General features: G+C 30.3%; 2 protein-coding genes across 2 annotated transcripts; both read left to right on the forward strand.

The window, feature by feature from the left end:
• Nucleotides 1-4,036: 4,036 nt before the first annotated feature.
• Nucleotides 4,037-6,655, forward strand: LOC101503587 (ferredoxin--NADP reductase, leaf isozyme, chloroplastic). Its single transcript, XM_004512082.4, has 9 exons — nt 4,037-4,345; nt 4,457-4,697; nt 4,813-4,946; nt 5,046-5,124; nt 5,411-5,502; nt 5,613-5,690; nt 5,832-5,894; nt 5,989-6,223; nt 6,406-6,655. Exons 1-9 carry the CDS (start codon nt 4,241-4,243, stop codon nt 6,471-6,473), a joined length of 1,095 nt encoding a protein of 364 aa, XP_004512139.1. The 5' UTR covers nt 4,037-4,240; the 3' UTR covers nt 6,474-6,655.
• Nucleotides 6,656-11,116: 4,461 nt separating this feature from the next.
• Nucleotides 11,117-13,380, forward strand: LOC101503912 (pathogenesis-related thaumatin-like protein 3.5). Its single transcript, XM_004512083.4, has 3 exons — nt 11,117-11,283; nt 11,382-12,069; nt 12,721-13,380. The coding sequence occupies exons 1-3, from the start codon at nt 11,220-11,222 to the stop codon at nt 12,842-12,844; spliced, it is 876 nt and encodes a 291-aa protein (XP_004512140.1). The 5' UTR covers nt 11,117-11,219; the 3' UTR covers nt 12,845-13,380.
• Nucleotides 13,381-15,778: the final 2,398 nt, after the last annotated feature.

Below are 15,778 nucleotides of genomic sequence, written 5' to 3' on the forward strand. Positions count from 1 at the left end.
TTATTCAGCGATTTATTCAGCGATTTATTATTCATCTGCCAATCATATCATTTAAAACAAAATACAACTCAAAAGTATCAATCATCTGCCAATCATATCATTTAAAACAAAATACAACTCAAAAGTATCAATCATCTGCCAAAGACATATAATCTGAATTATTTTCTAAATCTAAAGAACCCCAATGTTGTAGACGTCCTGCATAAGCGATAGCCCATGATGTAGACTCATCGCTACGATGCTTCTTCCAATGCCATGCAAGTGGTGGTAACGGACATGCAGATTTCAATTTAACTTGAACCCAATGATTTTCGTTAACAAAACCAATGCTGATAACACGATCACGTGACAAATCTCCATTATGTGCACCCCTCAATGGGAAAAAAGTCAAACAAAAAGTTTTTGCTAATGTAACAAGAACGAGATTATATTTTGTTGCTATCACGTAACCCATATCAGGAATGGTCATCCACTTCTCATTACCTTGGTTTTCCAACTCAGTTACAAGTAAAGACTCTGTCACTTCTTGCAAACGTTCCTTGAATAATGCAGCATATAAATCAGGTTTGGACTTAATCTCTGTATACAACTGCCGACGTATAATGCTCCAGTATTCTTCACCATAACCAAGTAAAGCAGCAATAGCACGATATCCACAGTTTCCATCTGCTTTAACATTAACTATGTCTTCAATATATGGATGAATTAAAGAAGGAAACTCGTGGAAATATTTTTTAACCTGGTGGGAGACTTGTTTGGATGCTTGATGGGAGACTTGTTTGGATACCTGCTGGGAGACTTGAGTATCAACATGCTCAAAGTATGATGGGTCGCGATATACGTCATATCCCTTCGGCTTATTGCCTTTTTTCTTAACACCACCTTTTGTTTTGATTTTATCCACTGGTGCACACATTGATGTTGTCTCCGGATATGCTATTTCACGCAACTTGCTCTTTAAAGCCCTTCTTCCAGCAATATTAAGTGTTTTCCATTTTTTCCAAATTATATCCATCTCCGATGTAATGTCCAACTCTGAATCATTTGTCAACTGGTCATTCTCTTGATCACTATTCAAGGTTAATTTCCTCCAATGTATATGAACAGCATCTAATGGGATTGGAACACCTTTCATCTTGTATCCTGCTAACTCACATGCACAAGGTAATCCATGAGTCTTTCTAAGTATACAACAACACACATCTTTGTCGTTACCGACATAACTGACTCTCTTGTATTCTTCAACAATATCACCTAAGGCTTTCTTGGATACCACCCAAGTCAATTTCTCAAAGAATGGATTGTTGTGTATATGCTCTTTGCGACCTTTACTTATCTCAAATGAACCTTTGATCTTAATAATTTGAAACTTCAACATGTCATTCATACCATTCCATGCCTTACAAAAATCTCCTTTACTGTGTTCCAAAAATCTCTTCAATGACCAATGAGCAGACTCAACCCTAATATTTAAACAAAAAAAATACAAAATGTGAAGTAATGATCATATATCATGCATAAATCATATATCATATATCATACAAAATGTGAAATTTTAATGACATACCTATTAGTCGTAGTATTTCCTAGATGCAATACTCGATTGGTCCATGCTTCAACAAATCTTTCCTTATGAGGATTCAATCATGTGTCTCTGACGTAGTCAAAGAAAATAATATTATCGACAAATGCTTGCTCAAATACTTGCAAAAGTTCCTCGTACTCCTTCTCTTCAGAACAATAAACAATTTTCCTCCACAACTCAAGAATGGGTTCTTGCATGTCTTTCTTTAATATATACTGTTTGCATTTGGCTCCAACATTTTTGTTAATATGAAGTTGGCAAAGTAAATTTGTTGAAGATGGAAATACAACTTTAATTGCATTCATTAAAGCCAGTTCTCTGTCAGTCACAATCACCTGAGGAAATGGCGTGTTTGAAAAAAACAACTCTTTTAACTTCTCCAATGCCCACCAAAAGTTGTCTTGACGTTCAGAATCCATATAAGCAAATGCAACATTAAATGTCAACCAAATTGAAGTTACACCAACAATTTCAAACAACGGTAACCTATACTTGTTGGTTTTGTAGGTGCTATCCATGATCAATACAAGAGGGAGCATGTTAAGCAAAGTTATGGAGTCCTCATGAGTCCTACTCCAACAAGTATATTTCTCAGCTTCAAGTAACTTCAACAAATGTTGCATATCAGTTCTAGGTCCCATCAAATTCTTCCTGTATGTACTTCGTCGCTTGTAAATTTGATAGATACTAGTCACATTCTCCGTATCTCGATCTCTCAAAGATGACAAGATATGTCTCGGTGCAACGTGATACTTTGTCAACTCGTCAACATGTTTCTTATCTTCTTCTGTTAAGCGTCCCATAAATGCATTATTCTCAAAAGTAGCTACTAACTCATGGTTGTGAAGTCCACAGATTAAACTAATAATCCATCCTTCATCATTTTTCAGTGGTCTCGATTTAAGTTTAAACGGACATCCACACTTTTTAGTTGAAGTACCTGTGTCATTTTTATTTGACTTATATTGTCCACCTCTATCACAACCAAGAATTAATTTTGACTTTCTTCCTCTCTTTCCAGTCTCTACGTCTGATCGAGTAATGATAACTGCTACTCGATTTTGTCGACCTATCTCTCTTGCCCATGATATGACAACTTCTCGTGACTCAAAAATTTGATCAGTTGTAAATGCTTCAGTTAAATCTATAAATATTGGTCGTGTGTTTTCCGGTATTGAAATTACAACAACCGGAAATTTCATTTTCCAAATTTCCGGTAACAATTATAACTACCGGAAATTTTGATGCAAAAGTTGACTTACCGGAAATTTCAGCAAGGTCCAGATTTTAGAGTAATTTTTTTAACTGCTCACGTAAATGAATTTTTTAAGGATAAAATTGAATTTTTAACAAATTGGGGGGGGTATAAGTGTAAATGGGGGTACAAAAGCCAATTCTCGTGAAGTTGTGTACAAAACTTCTATCTGTTGGCAGCGGGATTGGTCCGAAGTCCTTAACGGAGTGGGTCTTGGCCCAATCTAGAACATATAGGAAAAGTCATTTCAAAATACTCAAATCTTATTGGGTCACCTAATTGAATTATGTTGTGTACTATTCACTCTATTCTCTATCCCAATATTTAAATATGGCAAAAGTAGACTACCCTATAGGTCAATTCTAGCGAGATCCAGACTTTTTCTAAAAAGTCTTATTTTAATATAGACTAAAAAAAATTATTATCTACATATATTATTTTTAATATTATTTTTTAAAATTTATTTGCAACTCTTTTAATTTAAAATGTTTTTTAATGTTTATTTTTTAATTGTATACTATAAATATATTAAGAAGGAATTAATTTAAATGAGTGTTACTATTGGATCTTGTATAGGCAAGTGGAATGGATTTCTTTTGAGTCAATCTTTTTCTTTTTGATATATGACTCAATTTTATTATTTTTATTTTTAAAAATTGATTTTGCGGATTGTGAACTATTCAATATTCATACGGATTAATTTAAAAGAGCAATAAAATTATTCAGACCGAGCCAAAAAACTCTGAAAAATTCAAGATAAAATTATTAAATTCAAAAAGTAACGGTCAAGTTTTGGTTGGATTTTTTTAATTTATTTTATAAATTTGACATTAACAGCATTACTTTTTTAAAATTTAAATTTAAAAACATATAACATGAATATTAAAACTGATATTTTGATAAATTCCGAAAACATAAATATGATGAAACTAAAATAAGCAAAACAAAATTTGGAATTTTCAATATATTAAGTTGATATAAATGGCCTATGAAATGACCAAAATATAAAGAAAATATAGAAACTAGATAGATCAAATAATACAAATAAGCTTGCTTCCTTCAATGCTCTCTAACCTTTTTCTTTTGACAAGACACTGCCCTCTAACCTTAAATCTTATGTCCTCATGATCTCATAAAAACATCTAGTGACCAAACACCCTTTAGGCTAAAATGGTCATCGCAGGTGTAAGTATCTTACATACAGATAGACTTATCTTCACATCATATCTACCACTGCTTTTCCTTACAAATTTCATCCACTCAATCTTAATATCCTCTCTCCAACCAGAAAAAAAAAACTATACTCACTCAAAAACTGCATATACATATCATCACTTAATTAATCAACATTACTCTTTCTTTCTCTCTATCTTCTCAATTCTTACAACAACAACAACAACATGGCTGCTGCAGTTACAGCCGCAGTCTCCTTTCCTTACTCCAACTCCACTTCCCTTCCCATCAGGACATCTGTTGTTGCTCCTGAAAGACTTGTCTTCAAGAAGGTATGTTCCATTCTTCCTTACAGATGCAATTCAGATTGCAAATATAGGATCATATCGACTAAATTACAAGAATTAGAAAAAATTGATAGTAATATTAAATTTGTTTGTCAGATTTCATTGCAATATAGAGATAATAATGTTTCTATAAGTGGAAGGGTTGGTTCAATTAGAGCACAAGTTACTACAGAAGCACCTGCTAAGGTAGAAAAGATATCAAAGAAACAGGATGAAGGTATAGTTGTTAACAAATTCAAACCTAAGGAACCATACATTGGGAGGTGTCTTCTCAACACAAAGATCACTGGTGATGATGCACCTGGTGAAACTTGGCACATGGTTTTCAGCACTGAGGGTGTGTGCTCATACATTTTATTTTCTCTATTAGTACTTTTTCCTTCACTTTTTATAACAAGCTTTTGAATTGTAGTTATATCAAAAGACTAATATTTGTATTATTATTATTATAGGAGAGGTTCCTTACAGAGAAGGACAATCAATTGGAGTAGTTCCTGATGGTATTGACAAGAATGGCAAGCCTCACAAGCTGAGATTGTATTCAATTGCTAGTAGTGCCATTGGTGATTTTGGAGACTCCAAAACTGTGAGTCTTATTGAATTTGTGTCATTGACAAGTACTATAAGTCTATAACTATATGCTAAGTTTTACTTTTACCTGATTTCATATGATGCCTTGATGCAGGTTTCCCTATGTGTGAAACGTCTTGTGTACACAAATGACAGTGGAGAAGTTGTCAAGGGAGTCTGCTCAAATTTCTTGTGTAAGGATGAATGCTTTTACTTTTGCATTTTAGTGTATGTTTTTGTATAAGGTTTTGAGTGTAAATATGTCGTGTCCACTACTCTTAGTTGTTTGTAACTTTCAAAGGTTAAATATATTTTTATGTCCCTATAAGAATCCTTACAACAGACGGGTAACTAACTTGACTTGTTCTAGAAGAAATTTAGTTATATTTCTCATCTGATTAAGTCAAAGAGTATTTTTGCATTTAGTACTAATGATATCTACCTTTTACATCAATCACCATTCTGGTCCTCTTTGTTCAGGTGACTTGAAGCCTGGATCTGAAGTAAAGATTACTGGACCAGTTGGTAAAGAAATGCTTATGCCAAAAGATCCTAATGCCACCATCATCATGGTATATTACTTAATCATCTCCATCTATATTGAAAATGATAATTGAGCCTTTTCTTTAGTCGCGATTATTGTTTTGATTTTCTCCCTTGATCTTTAAAATGTATTCTGCAGTTGGGAACTGGAACTGGAATTGCTCCATTTCGCTCATTTTTATGGAAAATGTTCTTCGAAAAGCACGAAGATTATCAGGTAAGTGTACACAAAACTTGCATACTTCTTGACTAAAGCATGAAGAAACTCAAAGTTTAGTATTATAAAAAAGATGTTTTTGTGCTAACCATATTTGAGATTAACTTAGTTTTGAGCTTTGGTCATATATGATATTTGTAGTTCAATGGTTTGGCATGGCTCTTCTTAGGTGTCCCCACAAGCAGTTCATTGCTTTATAAGGAGGTTAGATGAATCAAACTTTTTCTCACAATTCAAGAACATAAGCTACTTGCTTTGTACAATGGAAAGCTTATACTACTATGATTGTGTGTGACAGGAATTTGAAAAGATGAAGGAGAAAGCACCTGAGAACTTCAGGCTTGACTTTGCTGTGAGTAGAGAGCAAGTAAACGAAAAAGGAGAGAAAATGTACATCCAAACCAGAATGGCTCAATATGCAGAAGAGTTGTGGGAGTTACTTAAGAAAGACAACACTTTTGTTTACATGTGTGGACTCAAAGGAATGGAAAAGGGAATTGATGACATAATGGTGTCACTCGCTGCCAAAGACGGTAAGAAACATAAATGAGTCATGATCATTCCGAATTTTAACCAAAAAGAAAGTAAAGTCTGACTAATGATTATTTCAGCTAAGATGAACAATTCGTCATTAAGTTGAATTTTCATTACAACATACAAAAGAGAATTGGACAAATTCAAGTCATGATTATGTCGTGTTTGTTATGTGTTATAGGTATCGATTGGATCGAGTACAAGAGACAATTGAAGAAGGCGGAGCAATGGAATGTTGAAGTCTATTGATTTATTTTTCACTTGCACAGATAACAAGTCTCACTTTGTGCAGCAGCATATCTATATCACCCTCGTCCTGCATTCTGTAGATAGATTACAAACCCTGTAATTTTGGTATGCTAAAAAAATTATACCTTGCTTGTGAACAATCTTTGTTACATAATCCTTGCAAGAAATAATTTTGAAGATCATGCAGTATATAGATAAAACCAAGTTTTATCAATTTCCTAAATTTGATTGTCAATATTCAGTAGTGAGGATCTCTTCCAGCTTAACCAGTGGTTTTGGAAATACAGGAAGAGTTTTGTCGTCCATTTTAATCTTACTCGACTCGAGGGATAATATTCAATTCAAAAAAAAAAAAAATTTGATGTGGAAATTAACTTAATGTCAATTGGGGGGTAATGGAGGGTGTTGAAGGGGTGAGAATAACAAGATTGAGTGAATTATTACCATGTTAGATTGCTTGGTTATAGTTATATCTTGAAAATTGAAAATGCTACTTGCACATAACTACCAAAATTAATAATTACCTAATGAATATAATATTGGTAACTAGATGAACATTTTTTGACTTGTGGTATCTATGAGAGCATGAAGTCACGCAAGTTGGCAAAATAATTGAAGATGACACTTTGTTTTTGTTATCCTAAACATAGAATTAAATTTTGGTACTACAAGGTTGTCTTGTATTTTTTATTTTAGATGTGGAATATGGTCGATTATTTCGGCTCTGCCTCTCATGAGGAGTGATGCTAGTGTTACTTTTCAGATACTTTAAATTGTCAGCGTTTTAGAAATATTTTTTATTTATGTCTTTTTTAATTTTTAAGTTTTTTACGAGTCAAATTTTAAGGTTACGTCTATTATTTTTTGGTAATTATATCCTTAAAATTAAATAAATATACTTGTATTAAAATGTAAGCGTGTATATTAAATAAATATACTAGTATTAAAATGTAAGAGTATATTTGAATTTTGTTTATTAATCAAAACTATTTCTTAATTTGTGGAAAACAAGAGGATGCAAGGGCCAGTAATGGTTGTTCAGGTGTTTGACCTTTCATCCATTCATAGGACATTAAATTGTGAAGTAGCCACTTGAGTGAATTCTTGTCGGTAGAGAAACAACCAACTTTGATATTCGGAGGGTTGAGAATATTATGGTTAATTATAAAAATTTATTTAAAAGTTTTGTTTAGATTTAAATTTACTTAAATGTATTAAAAAATTTAAATAAGATATTATTATGATATACTCTATTTATTTCATAATAAATATCATTTAAGATTTTTGCACACATATTAAAAAATACAATTAAAAAAAAGAGATAAATTATTTTATCAAATTATTTATTTTAATTATTAATAAATTTTTCACTATTATCAATATAAAATATAATAATATTTTAAAAGTTATATAATTAGTCTAATTTAAAAATTAATTACGTTGAAAATTGTAAATAATATTTATTTTTTTTATCAAATAAAGAAAGTTTAAAATTAAGATTTTATTTCACATGCAATATATCTCATTTTTTTTTCACATACAAAATATATTACATATAATTTTGCTCACGTAAATACAGAGACTAAAAAAAAAACCCATCAACTTGTGGTTATGGGAATGCTTCATTTATGTTGTTTAATCTATGAGATCACGTGTTATTGTTTCATCACTCTTACATGTAAATTCATTAAATTCTCTGTTTGATTTCTATATTATTATTTTTTGTTTTTTTTTATACTTCTTTATTGGTTGTAGGAAGAATGAACACGTTGTTTGTGTTGAGTTTAGTTAAACTAGAAGTTATATATTGTTTGGAATTGTAGGAAAAATAGGGAGGTCAATGTTATATATAGCTTTAGTTCTTGATTTTTTATTATAAAAATATAGTTTTAGTTCTTTATTATAAATTAATCGGCCAGACACATTTTTTAAGTTTATATATGATTTTGTTTTTTTTATTTATTTTTTTATATATTGTTATTCTTTTTTTTTTTTGTCATTTTACAATAGTTGTTTTTTTTTTCTTTTAAGTTTGATGTTTCCACATTATATTCTTATATTTTGATTGTGTTCTTTCAATTTCTTTATGTCTTTTTTTTCTAACAATTTGAACATGTTGTCTAGAGAATAATGTTTTGGTCATCTAAATTGAAAAATAATTAAACAAATTGAGATTGATATTAAATTTAAAAAATGTGCTCTTTGATACAATTTTTTTTTTATCAAACATTACATTGATTTCCGTATAGTTAGAATCTGAAGCCGAAAAATTTGGAGAATAAAAAAAAATAAATTTGAATACTAAACAAAATATATTTTGGTTTGATATAATAAAAATGAAATGATTGTGGCGAAATTGAATATTTTGATGTTGTAGGTCTTAATGAAAATTAATTCATCTTTATTTTTGTTGATAAATAATAACTTATATTGTTTGTTTCATTAGATATTTATGATTTAAAAACATAAAATAATCATATAAGTGACTTAAGAGATTAAAAAAATGATCATAAAAGATATATGTCAGTTGAAAATGACTCTACTGGTAATTTTGATATGATTCACATCATTATATTACATCCGTTAGTAATACATAAAATTAAACAAGATAACAAAATTGGATAAAGTTTTATTTTTGGTCTTAACGTCAATAGACGTTACAAAAACGTGAGTTGACAAAGAGAAATATATTTTTTGTCCTTATAAATATAACAATTTTTAGTTTTAGTCATAAAAATTTTGGTTTGGATTTCATCAATCACAAATCTAAAAAGTGAATTTTATCATCTTCAAACAATCTATATTTTTCCTCACCTAACTTTTTCCCTTTATTATTCATAACTCACCTAACCCAATTTTTTGTATCAATAACTCTACATCTAACCTTATTTTTTTCATCTATTATCTCAAAAAATATCAACCTCATCATTGAAAATTAACTATTTAAAGGATTAACAAAATAAAAAATTAACTCGTAGAGACTTAAAATGATTATTTTTTTTAGATAATAGAGGGAAAAAATGAGCTTAGAGGTAGAGTTATTGATAAAAAAAATTAGGTTAGTTGAGGTATGAATAATAAAGAAAAATAGATTGAGTTTGGTGAAGAAAAATATGGATTGTTGGGGATGATAAAGATGATGAAACCCACTTTGGTGATGAATACCATGAAATCAAAACAAAAAAATTTATAAGGACTCAAACTGTGTTATATTTATAGGAATAAAAAATATATTTTATTATTTTATTATGTTAACTCACGTTTTTGTAAATTCTACTTAACGTTAAAAGATAAAACATAAAATTTTCTGATATTACAGGAAAAAAAAATATTTAAACTTTATTTTTTTTCATTATATCTTTATATTCTTTAGACACACAAAAACCACGATAATGTATGTAACTTACTCCTATACTGATTCGTCTGAACTCAAATAAGAAACTATTCCATACTTAAAGTTTGGGTTAGCATACCACACTAAAACCGACCGCTTAAATTTTCCAACAATTATGGATAAAATAGATAGAAATTTCACACATCTACAAAATATGTTTTTTATTTTATTTTAAATTAGGTGAAATCAATCAGTTTTAAAAAATTAGATGATATAAAGTGAACTTTTATAGGAAATCTTAACAATTTATTATGCGCCGATGCCCTCTTAATTGGATCAAAATGGTCAATGTTGAATGTTAAGAATTTGTTTTAACGAATCAGTCACAAAGACGATTATATGAATATGCATCAATATTATACACTACACATCTATCTTTTTAGTTGGTTGTTTATTATTTAAAAAGCTTTCGTGATCAGATGAAACAAGATTTTCTTTTTTATTATTATAAAAAAAAAAAATCTTTCTGACAAATAAATAATAAACAATGTTTGACAAGAAACAAAATAACAAAGTATCAATCAATTTTGCACTAAATCAATTAATGAAAATTGTATCTTGCATAATAATTTATCAATTTTAATCTTACAAAAAAATAACTATAATTCATCAAACCAAGGTACAGCGCATGTGATCATATGGTTGAAGATGAGTATATACCCTGAAGCAAGAGTCACAAAAAGGGACAGCAATCACATGGAGTAATTAACTACTTCAGCTTTATATTTTGACCCCTTTCAGTCTTAAAAAGACCTCACATTGACCTCAAACTATGTTACTTAAAAGTAGAATTAAAATGCTAATGCCTTCAAATGCACAACTTTATTCTTCATTATTCATTTATATATATTCCTTTTATGTAAACTCGTAGCCGTCCTTTTTTTGTTTAAGTCTAATTCAAGCTTTCTTCGAAATATACCCCAGGTCCTTTCACCACTTGAGTTGATTCCTCCCAAAAATCCTCCATTGATCTCTATTATTTATTTAATTACATAATAAATATTATATCATATACTATATATTATATTAATAATAATAAATATCGACGTTGGATCTTATAGCGTACGAAAATCGTGACATAAAAAAACCAGACAATCAACCGACCTTCACATTAGCGGTTTATGGATGCATGTGCACTGCTCATGTGGGCCCATGACACGTAGCCTCTTCCTTATGGGCTTTGGGCTTGACCCACGAATGCACATGGACCCACTTCAAATTTCTATATATTCACTTCCTCTTCTTACAAAATTTCAAATACCCTCTAATAAAGGAAACCAGTTCATACCTTCATCAACATTCGATATTCTTATAATAATTAATAATTTTTTCAGTTTCAGTATTTTCCAATTATGGCTTCTTCTACTCGATCTGCGATCACTTTAGTTACCCTTTTTTTGTTCCAATACCTAACAGGTAATATTATTCATGCTAACATATCACACTAAGTTATTTTTTATTTGTTTTGTTTGATATTTAAATTAAAATTGTCTTTATTTGATATATTGTCACAGGTTCCTATTCAACAACATTCACAATTCTTAACAAGTGTAGTTATACAGTTTGGCCGGGAATTTTATCCGGTGCCGGAACAGCACCGTTCTCCACCACTGGTTTTGCACTCCAACCCGGCGAGTCCAATGCTCTCGCCGTACCCACTGCATGGTCCGGCCGTCTATGGGGACGGACCCTCTGTTCTCAAGATTCCACCGGAAAATTCTCCTGTGTCACTGGCGACTGTGCTTCCTCCACCGTGGAATGTGCCGGCGGAAACGCTCAACCGCCGGCTACGTTAGCGGAATTTACACTTAACGGCGCTAACGGACTTGATTTCTACGACGTTAGTCTCGTGGACGGTTTCAACCTTCCAATGATGATTGAATCGACGGGAGGGAACTGCACGGCGACGGGTTGCTCTGTGGACTTGAACGTGGGGTGTCCGACGGAGTTGAAAGTGATGAGTAGCGAGGGAGGTGGAGAGAGCGTGGCGTGTAAAAGCGCGTGTGAAGCGTTTGGGGATCCGCAATATTGCTGCAGTGGCGCTTATGGTTCGCCAGATACATGTAAACCAAGTTCGTACTCGCAGTTCTTTAAGAGTGCGTGTCCACGCGCTTATAGTTACGCTTATGACGATGGAACCAGCACTTTCACTTGTGCCTCTGCTGATTATACCGTCACTTTTTGCCCCACACCCTCCACAAGGTAATATTTAGTGTCCCCTATTTTTATATCTAACTTTTTATAATTTTAATCTCACTTTATTCACTCAACCTTTTCCTTGATTCGATTTTTTTTTAAACACTTCACATGCATTAAAAGTTACAAAGATTTTTTTTATGGATATATAGGGCTAAAGTTATAATTATTGAAAATATTTGACTTTATAATTAGTTGACAATTTAATATGTTTTCCTCGGTAAATCAAAATTATTATCGTTCTTTTGTTTACAAAAATATTTAATGAACGAATGAATCAATTAGTGACTTGAACTCTCATTCTTAGTTGTTAAAACGTGTTTTTAGATAGGAATGTTATTGCTATTGAATTTTGTTATGATATTTTTTTATTCAAGTAGGGGACCTGTTATGGTGCGGTATACCTTAGATACGGTTGTCACGTTTCCTTTTTCTTTTATTTATTTTTTTCAAGTTGAAGGGAAAAATCAAAATTAAGTTTTATTTATTTACGTCCATGCCAGATGTACCATCAACAATAATACATTCCGTGTATGACATAATCTTTTTGGTGAACCATATATGATATAGATTTTATGTCCATACTAGCTAGATTTTATTTTGTGTTAAAATTTTGATTGCAACATTTTGAAAATCTGCGTTTGAATGTGAATGCAGTTCAATCAAGTCTGGGAACGATAAATATCCAATTGGGGTTGACACGTCAGCGGTACATATCGATCGGACAGGGAACAACGTTATGATGGTTGTTATTGCAATTGTTTTGATAGCGTTGTGGTAACTTCATTAGTTTGCTCTTCTTCACCAACTTCTAAGGTCACATAACATTATGGTGCTGAATTTGTTGGACATCTCAACTTGAATCGTGCAAAATGTGAAAGACATCTCATTATTGGGTGTTTTTTTAGAAACTATATTTTCTATTAAACATTTTTTAATATATTTTATTTTTATTAGTTGAAATTTATGTGGTTTATAAAATATTAATAGCTCCACATAATTTAGTAAATTTCAACCAATAAAAATAATTATTAGAGAATATGTCGATAACTTTTTTACAAAGAAAGTTGCTTCTCAACTTTTTTATTTTTAAATTAGCAAAATTTATTAGTTATGTTTCTAGGAATAGAATTAGGCAGGTAGCAGAGTTACATCAGCGAGCAAGACTCACGCAATTCATATGTTGTCCTCTATCTGAAGCGACAAATTATGGCATTTTAGGACATTTATAAAATATTTATAGGATCAATTTGCTCCAATTGTAATTAAAAACATAATTTTATTATTTTTAATATAAAAGGAGGATTACAATTTTGATTTGCTGGGCCTGTTATTTTCTTGCAACTGCTTCCTAATGAAACCCACTAGATGCGCGTGCGTTCGGCTCCCCTTTCTTTTATCGTTGATTTTGAGAATTGAAATATCACTCTCCTCGTCTACAAAATTAATAATAAAAATAACGTTATAATATGTTTTTTGATCTAATCAACTTGTATTATATGTTTGTTTGTATATATACTTCTTCAATTATTTGATTTGTTTCGTTTGGTTTCATTTCTTGTTATTTGTTGAATTGTAATTTTCACATTTTAACCACCACAAGTTTCAAGAGGACGTACAAAGGAACAAGATATGCACTCAATTTTTTTAAGTGTCATTTTCGAAGTTATTTTTTATTTTTTCAAAGTTCATAGGAGTATTATTATGTTTTGTCAAAATTATCAACAACTATTTAACTATAGTGAGGAAAGTGTGAAATGTGATAATAAATAAGATCGATTTATCAAAAGCAGTAAAATTAGACTTTCTAACTTTGTGCATCTTAATCTTAAATCTAATTTTAATAAAGTTTTGGAACCTTAATTGTCCTAACCCTCATCTCCATTACACTGATCTAACACAGCCAAGATTGATTGTGTTTACCACTTCAAAATCATTTAATGAATTTAATGAATCATTGGAAATCCACATCCATTTAATATGGTGATTAATTATGTGTAAATTTCTCATTCAAATCTATTCGGTATGTTAAAAGAATAACAAGGTTGAATGATTTCTAGAAGATTTTATTTAAATTTAGATTTGAAAATTTTAAGATTTAAAATAAGATATGATTAGAATATATTTAAGATTTGTTTTTTATTTTAAGGATATAATTTAAAAATATCTTATTAGGATATGATATAGAAATATGTTATGTAGTGCAATTTAGTCCTATATATAAAGCGGTGAATAAAAGTTTATGAAAATAGATTTCGCATTAAAATAATATATTTTTTCATACAATATATATCAAATATAATTTTGTTTCCGCAAATAAAAAATAAAAAATCAGAATGCATATATGCTAGGTACCAAATGCATTCAAGTGTTGTCACATAATTAAGTAGTTTAGTTGGTGAGTTAATTGACTTCGAATGAGTTTTAAGAAGAGATTCAAATTCAAAAAGCTACTTAATTAGTAATTTTCAAACATTTGCCTATCCAACAAAAAGAGTACATTCAGGAGATATTTAGGAACTTACGTAACAAACAAAGTAGTATTATAGGGTGATTGAATTACATACATGTGTAAAAAAAATATAACATCATCTGTATATAGTAATTAATTAATCACATTTAGCAATTATATGATTTTGTTTGTTTAATTGCAGTTTTGATTTTATATTTCTACTAGAATTGGTTTATAATTTTAAAATTTTATAGTTTTGATATTTCTCTTTGATTAAAAATTGTTATGTGACATGTTTTTAATAATATGATATAAAAAATATTATGGATTAATGATCTACATTCATGATATTACAAGAAAGACTCATAAAAACTTCATTAATTATTCATTTTTGTAATTTAATTAATGTCATGTAAATAATTAATTAACATAAAATGATACTACATCATCATCTTTGCATCAAAAAATTGGAAGGAGTATCAAAATTGAGGAACTAATTTTGTAACCATCTAAAAATAAATGACTAAAATTGCAATTAATTTTTTTTTTAAGTACATAACTATGGCAACTCTGCATTTGTATTTTGTTTGCCATTCAGGATAATCAAGTCACATAATGCTCTGACCCAATTTTAATTAGACGCGCAAATTGTTGAGTTATAAAATTTGATCATATGATTCGCAAACTTAACTGACAAACGACGATATTGTTAAACTGAACATCATGTCCTGAATTCAAATCTGAAATCTCATAGTTGTATGTGAATCTTTATATTTCATCGAAAAAATATTTGATCGTATAAAGATTTTATGTTGAGTGAGGGACAAACATAATCAACCCCAACCCCAGCTGTTGTGGAAAGTTATTGTTCCACCTTAATACTAATGTGCTTCTCCGAACGGGTCTAAAGTAATCTAAACACTTTTCAAACAATCACTTTCCACGTTTGGCTTAGGCGTATGATGCAGCTTCTCCAAAGAGGTTTAATCAAAATTTGGTAGTGCTTATAAATGGATAAGATCATTAAGTAACTCGTCAACTTTTAAAAGCTCCCTAATTAGTTTTCAATTGGTGGGTTTTGGCATGTTAACTAATGGGCTTAAATAAAAAAAGAGGTGGATTTCCAATGTCAACAAGTTCAGAAACAAGAAACCCACAACTTTGTCGAAACTTGTGAGCGAGTGAGTTCATCCGTTGACAATTTTTTGAATCAAATTCCAAAGTTTTGTCCCTTTCTATATAAATATATATATATATATATAT

This window comes from Cicer arietinum, chromosome 8 (genome assembly GCF_000331145.2).
Source record: "Cicer arietinum cultivar CDC Frontier isolate Library 1 chromosome 8, Cicar.CDCFrontier_v2.0, whole genome shotgun sequence".
Lineage (NCBI taxonomy): Eukaryota > Viridiplantae > Streptophyta > Magnoliopsida > Fabales > Fabaceae > Cicer > Cicer arietinum.

What these genes read in the sequence shown, in the direction of transcription:
- LOC101503587 (XM_004512082.4), top strand. Translation starts at nt 4,241, where the DNA reads ATGGCTGCTGCAGTTACAGCCGCAGTCTCCTTTCCTTACTCCAACTCC. An exon ending in AGTCTGCTCAAATTTCTTGT is followed by an intron (nt 5,125 to 5,410) that starts GTAAGGATGAAT and finishes CTCTTTGTTCAG; the next exon opens with GTGACTTGAAGCCTGGATCT. An exon ending in AAAAGCACGAAGATTATCAG is followed by an intron (nt 5,691 to 5,831) that starts GTAAGTGTACAC and finishes TGATATTTGTAG; the next exon opens with TTCAATGGTTTGGCATGGCT.
- LOC101503912 (XM_004512083.4), top strand. Translation starts at nt 11,220, where the DNA reads ATGGCTTCTTCTACTCGATCTGCGATCACTTTAGTTACCCTTTTTTTG. An exon ending in TTTGTTCCAATACCTAACAG is followed by an intron (nt 11,284 to 11,381) that starts GTAATATTATTC and finishes ATATTGTCACAG; the next exon opens with GTTCCTATTCAACAACATTC. An exon ending in TGCCCCACACCCTCCACAAG is followed by an intron (nt 12,070 to 12,720) that starts GTAATATTTAGT and finishes ATGTGAATGCAG; the next exon opens with TTCAATCAAGTCTGGGAACG.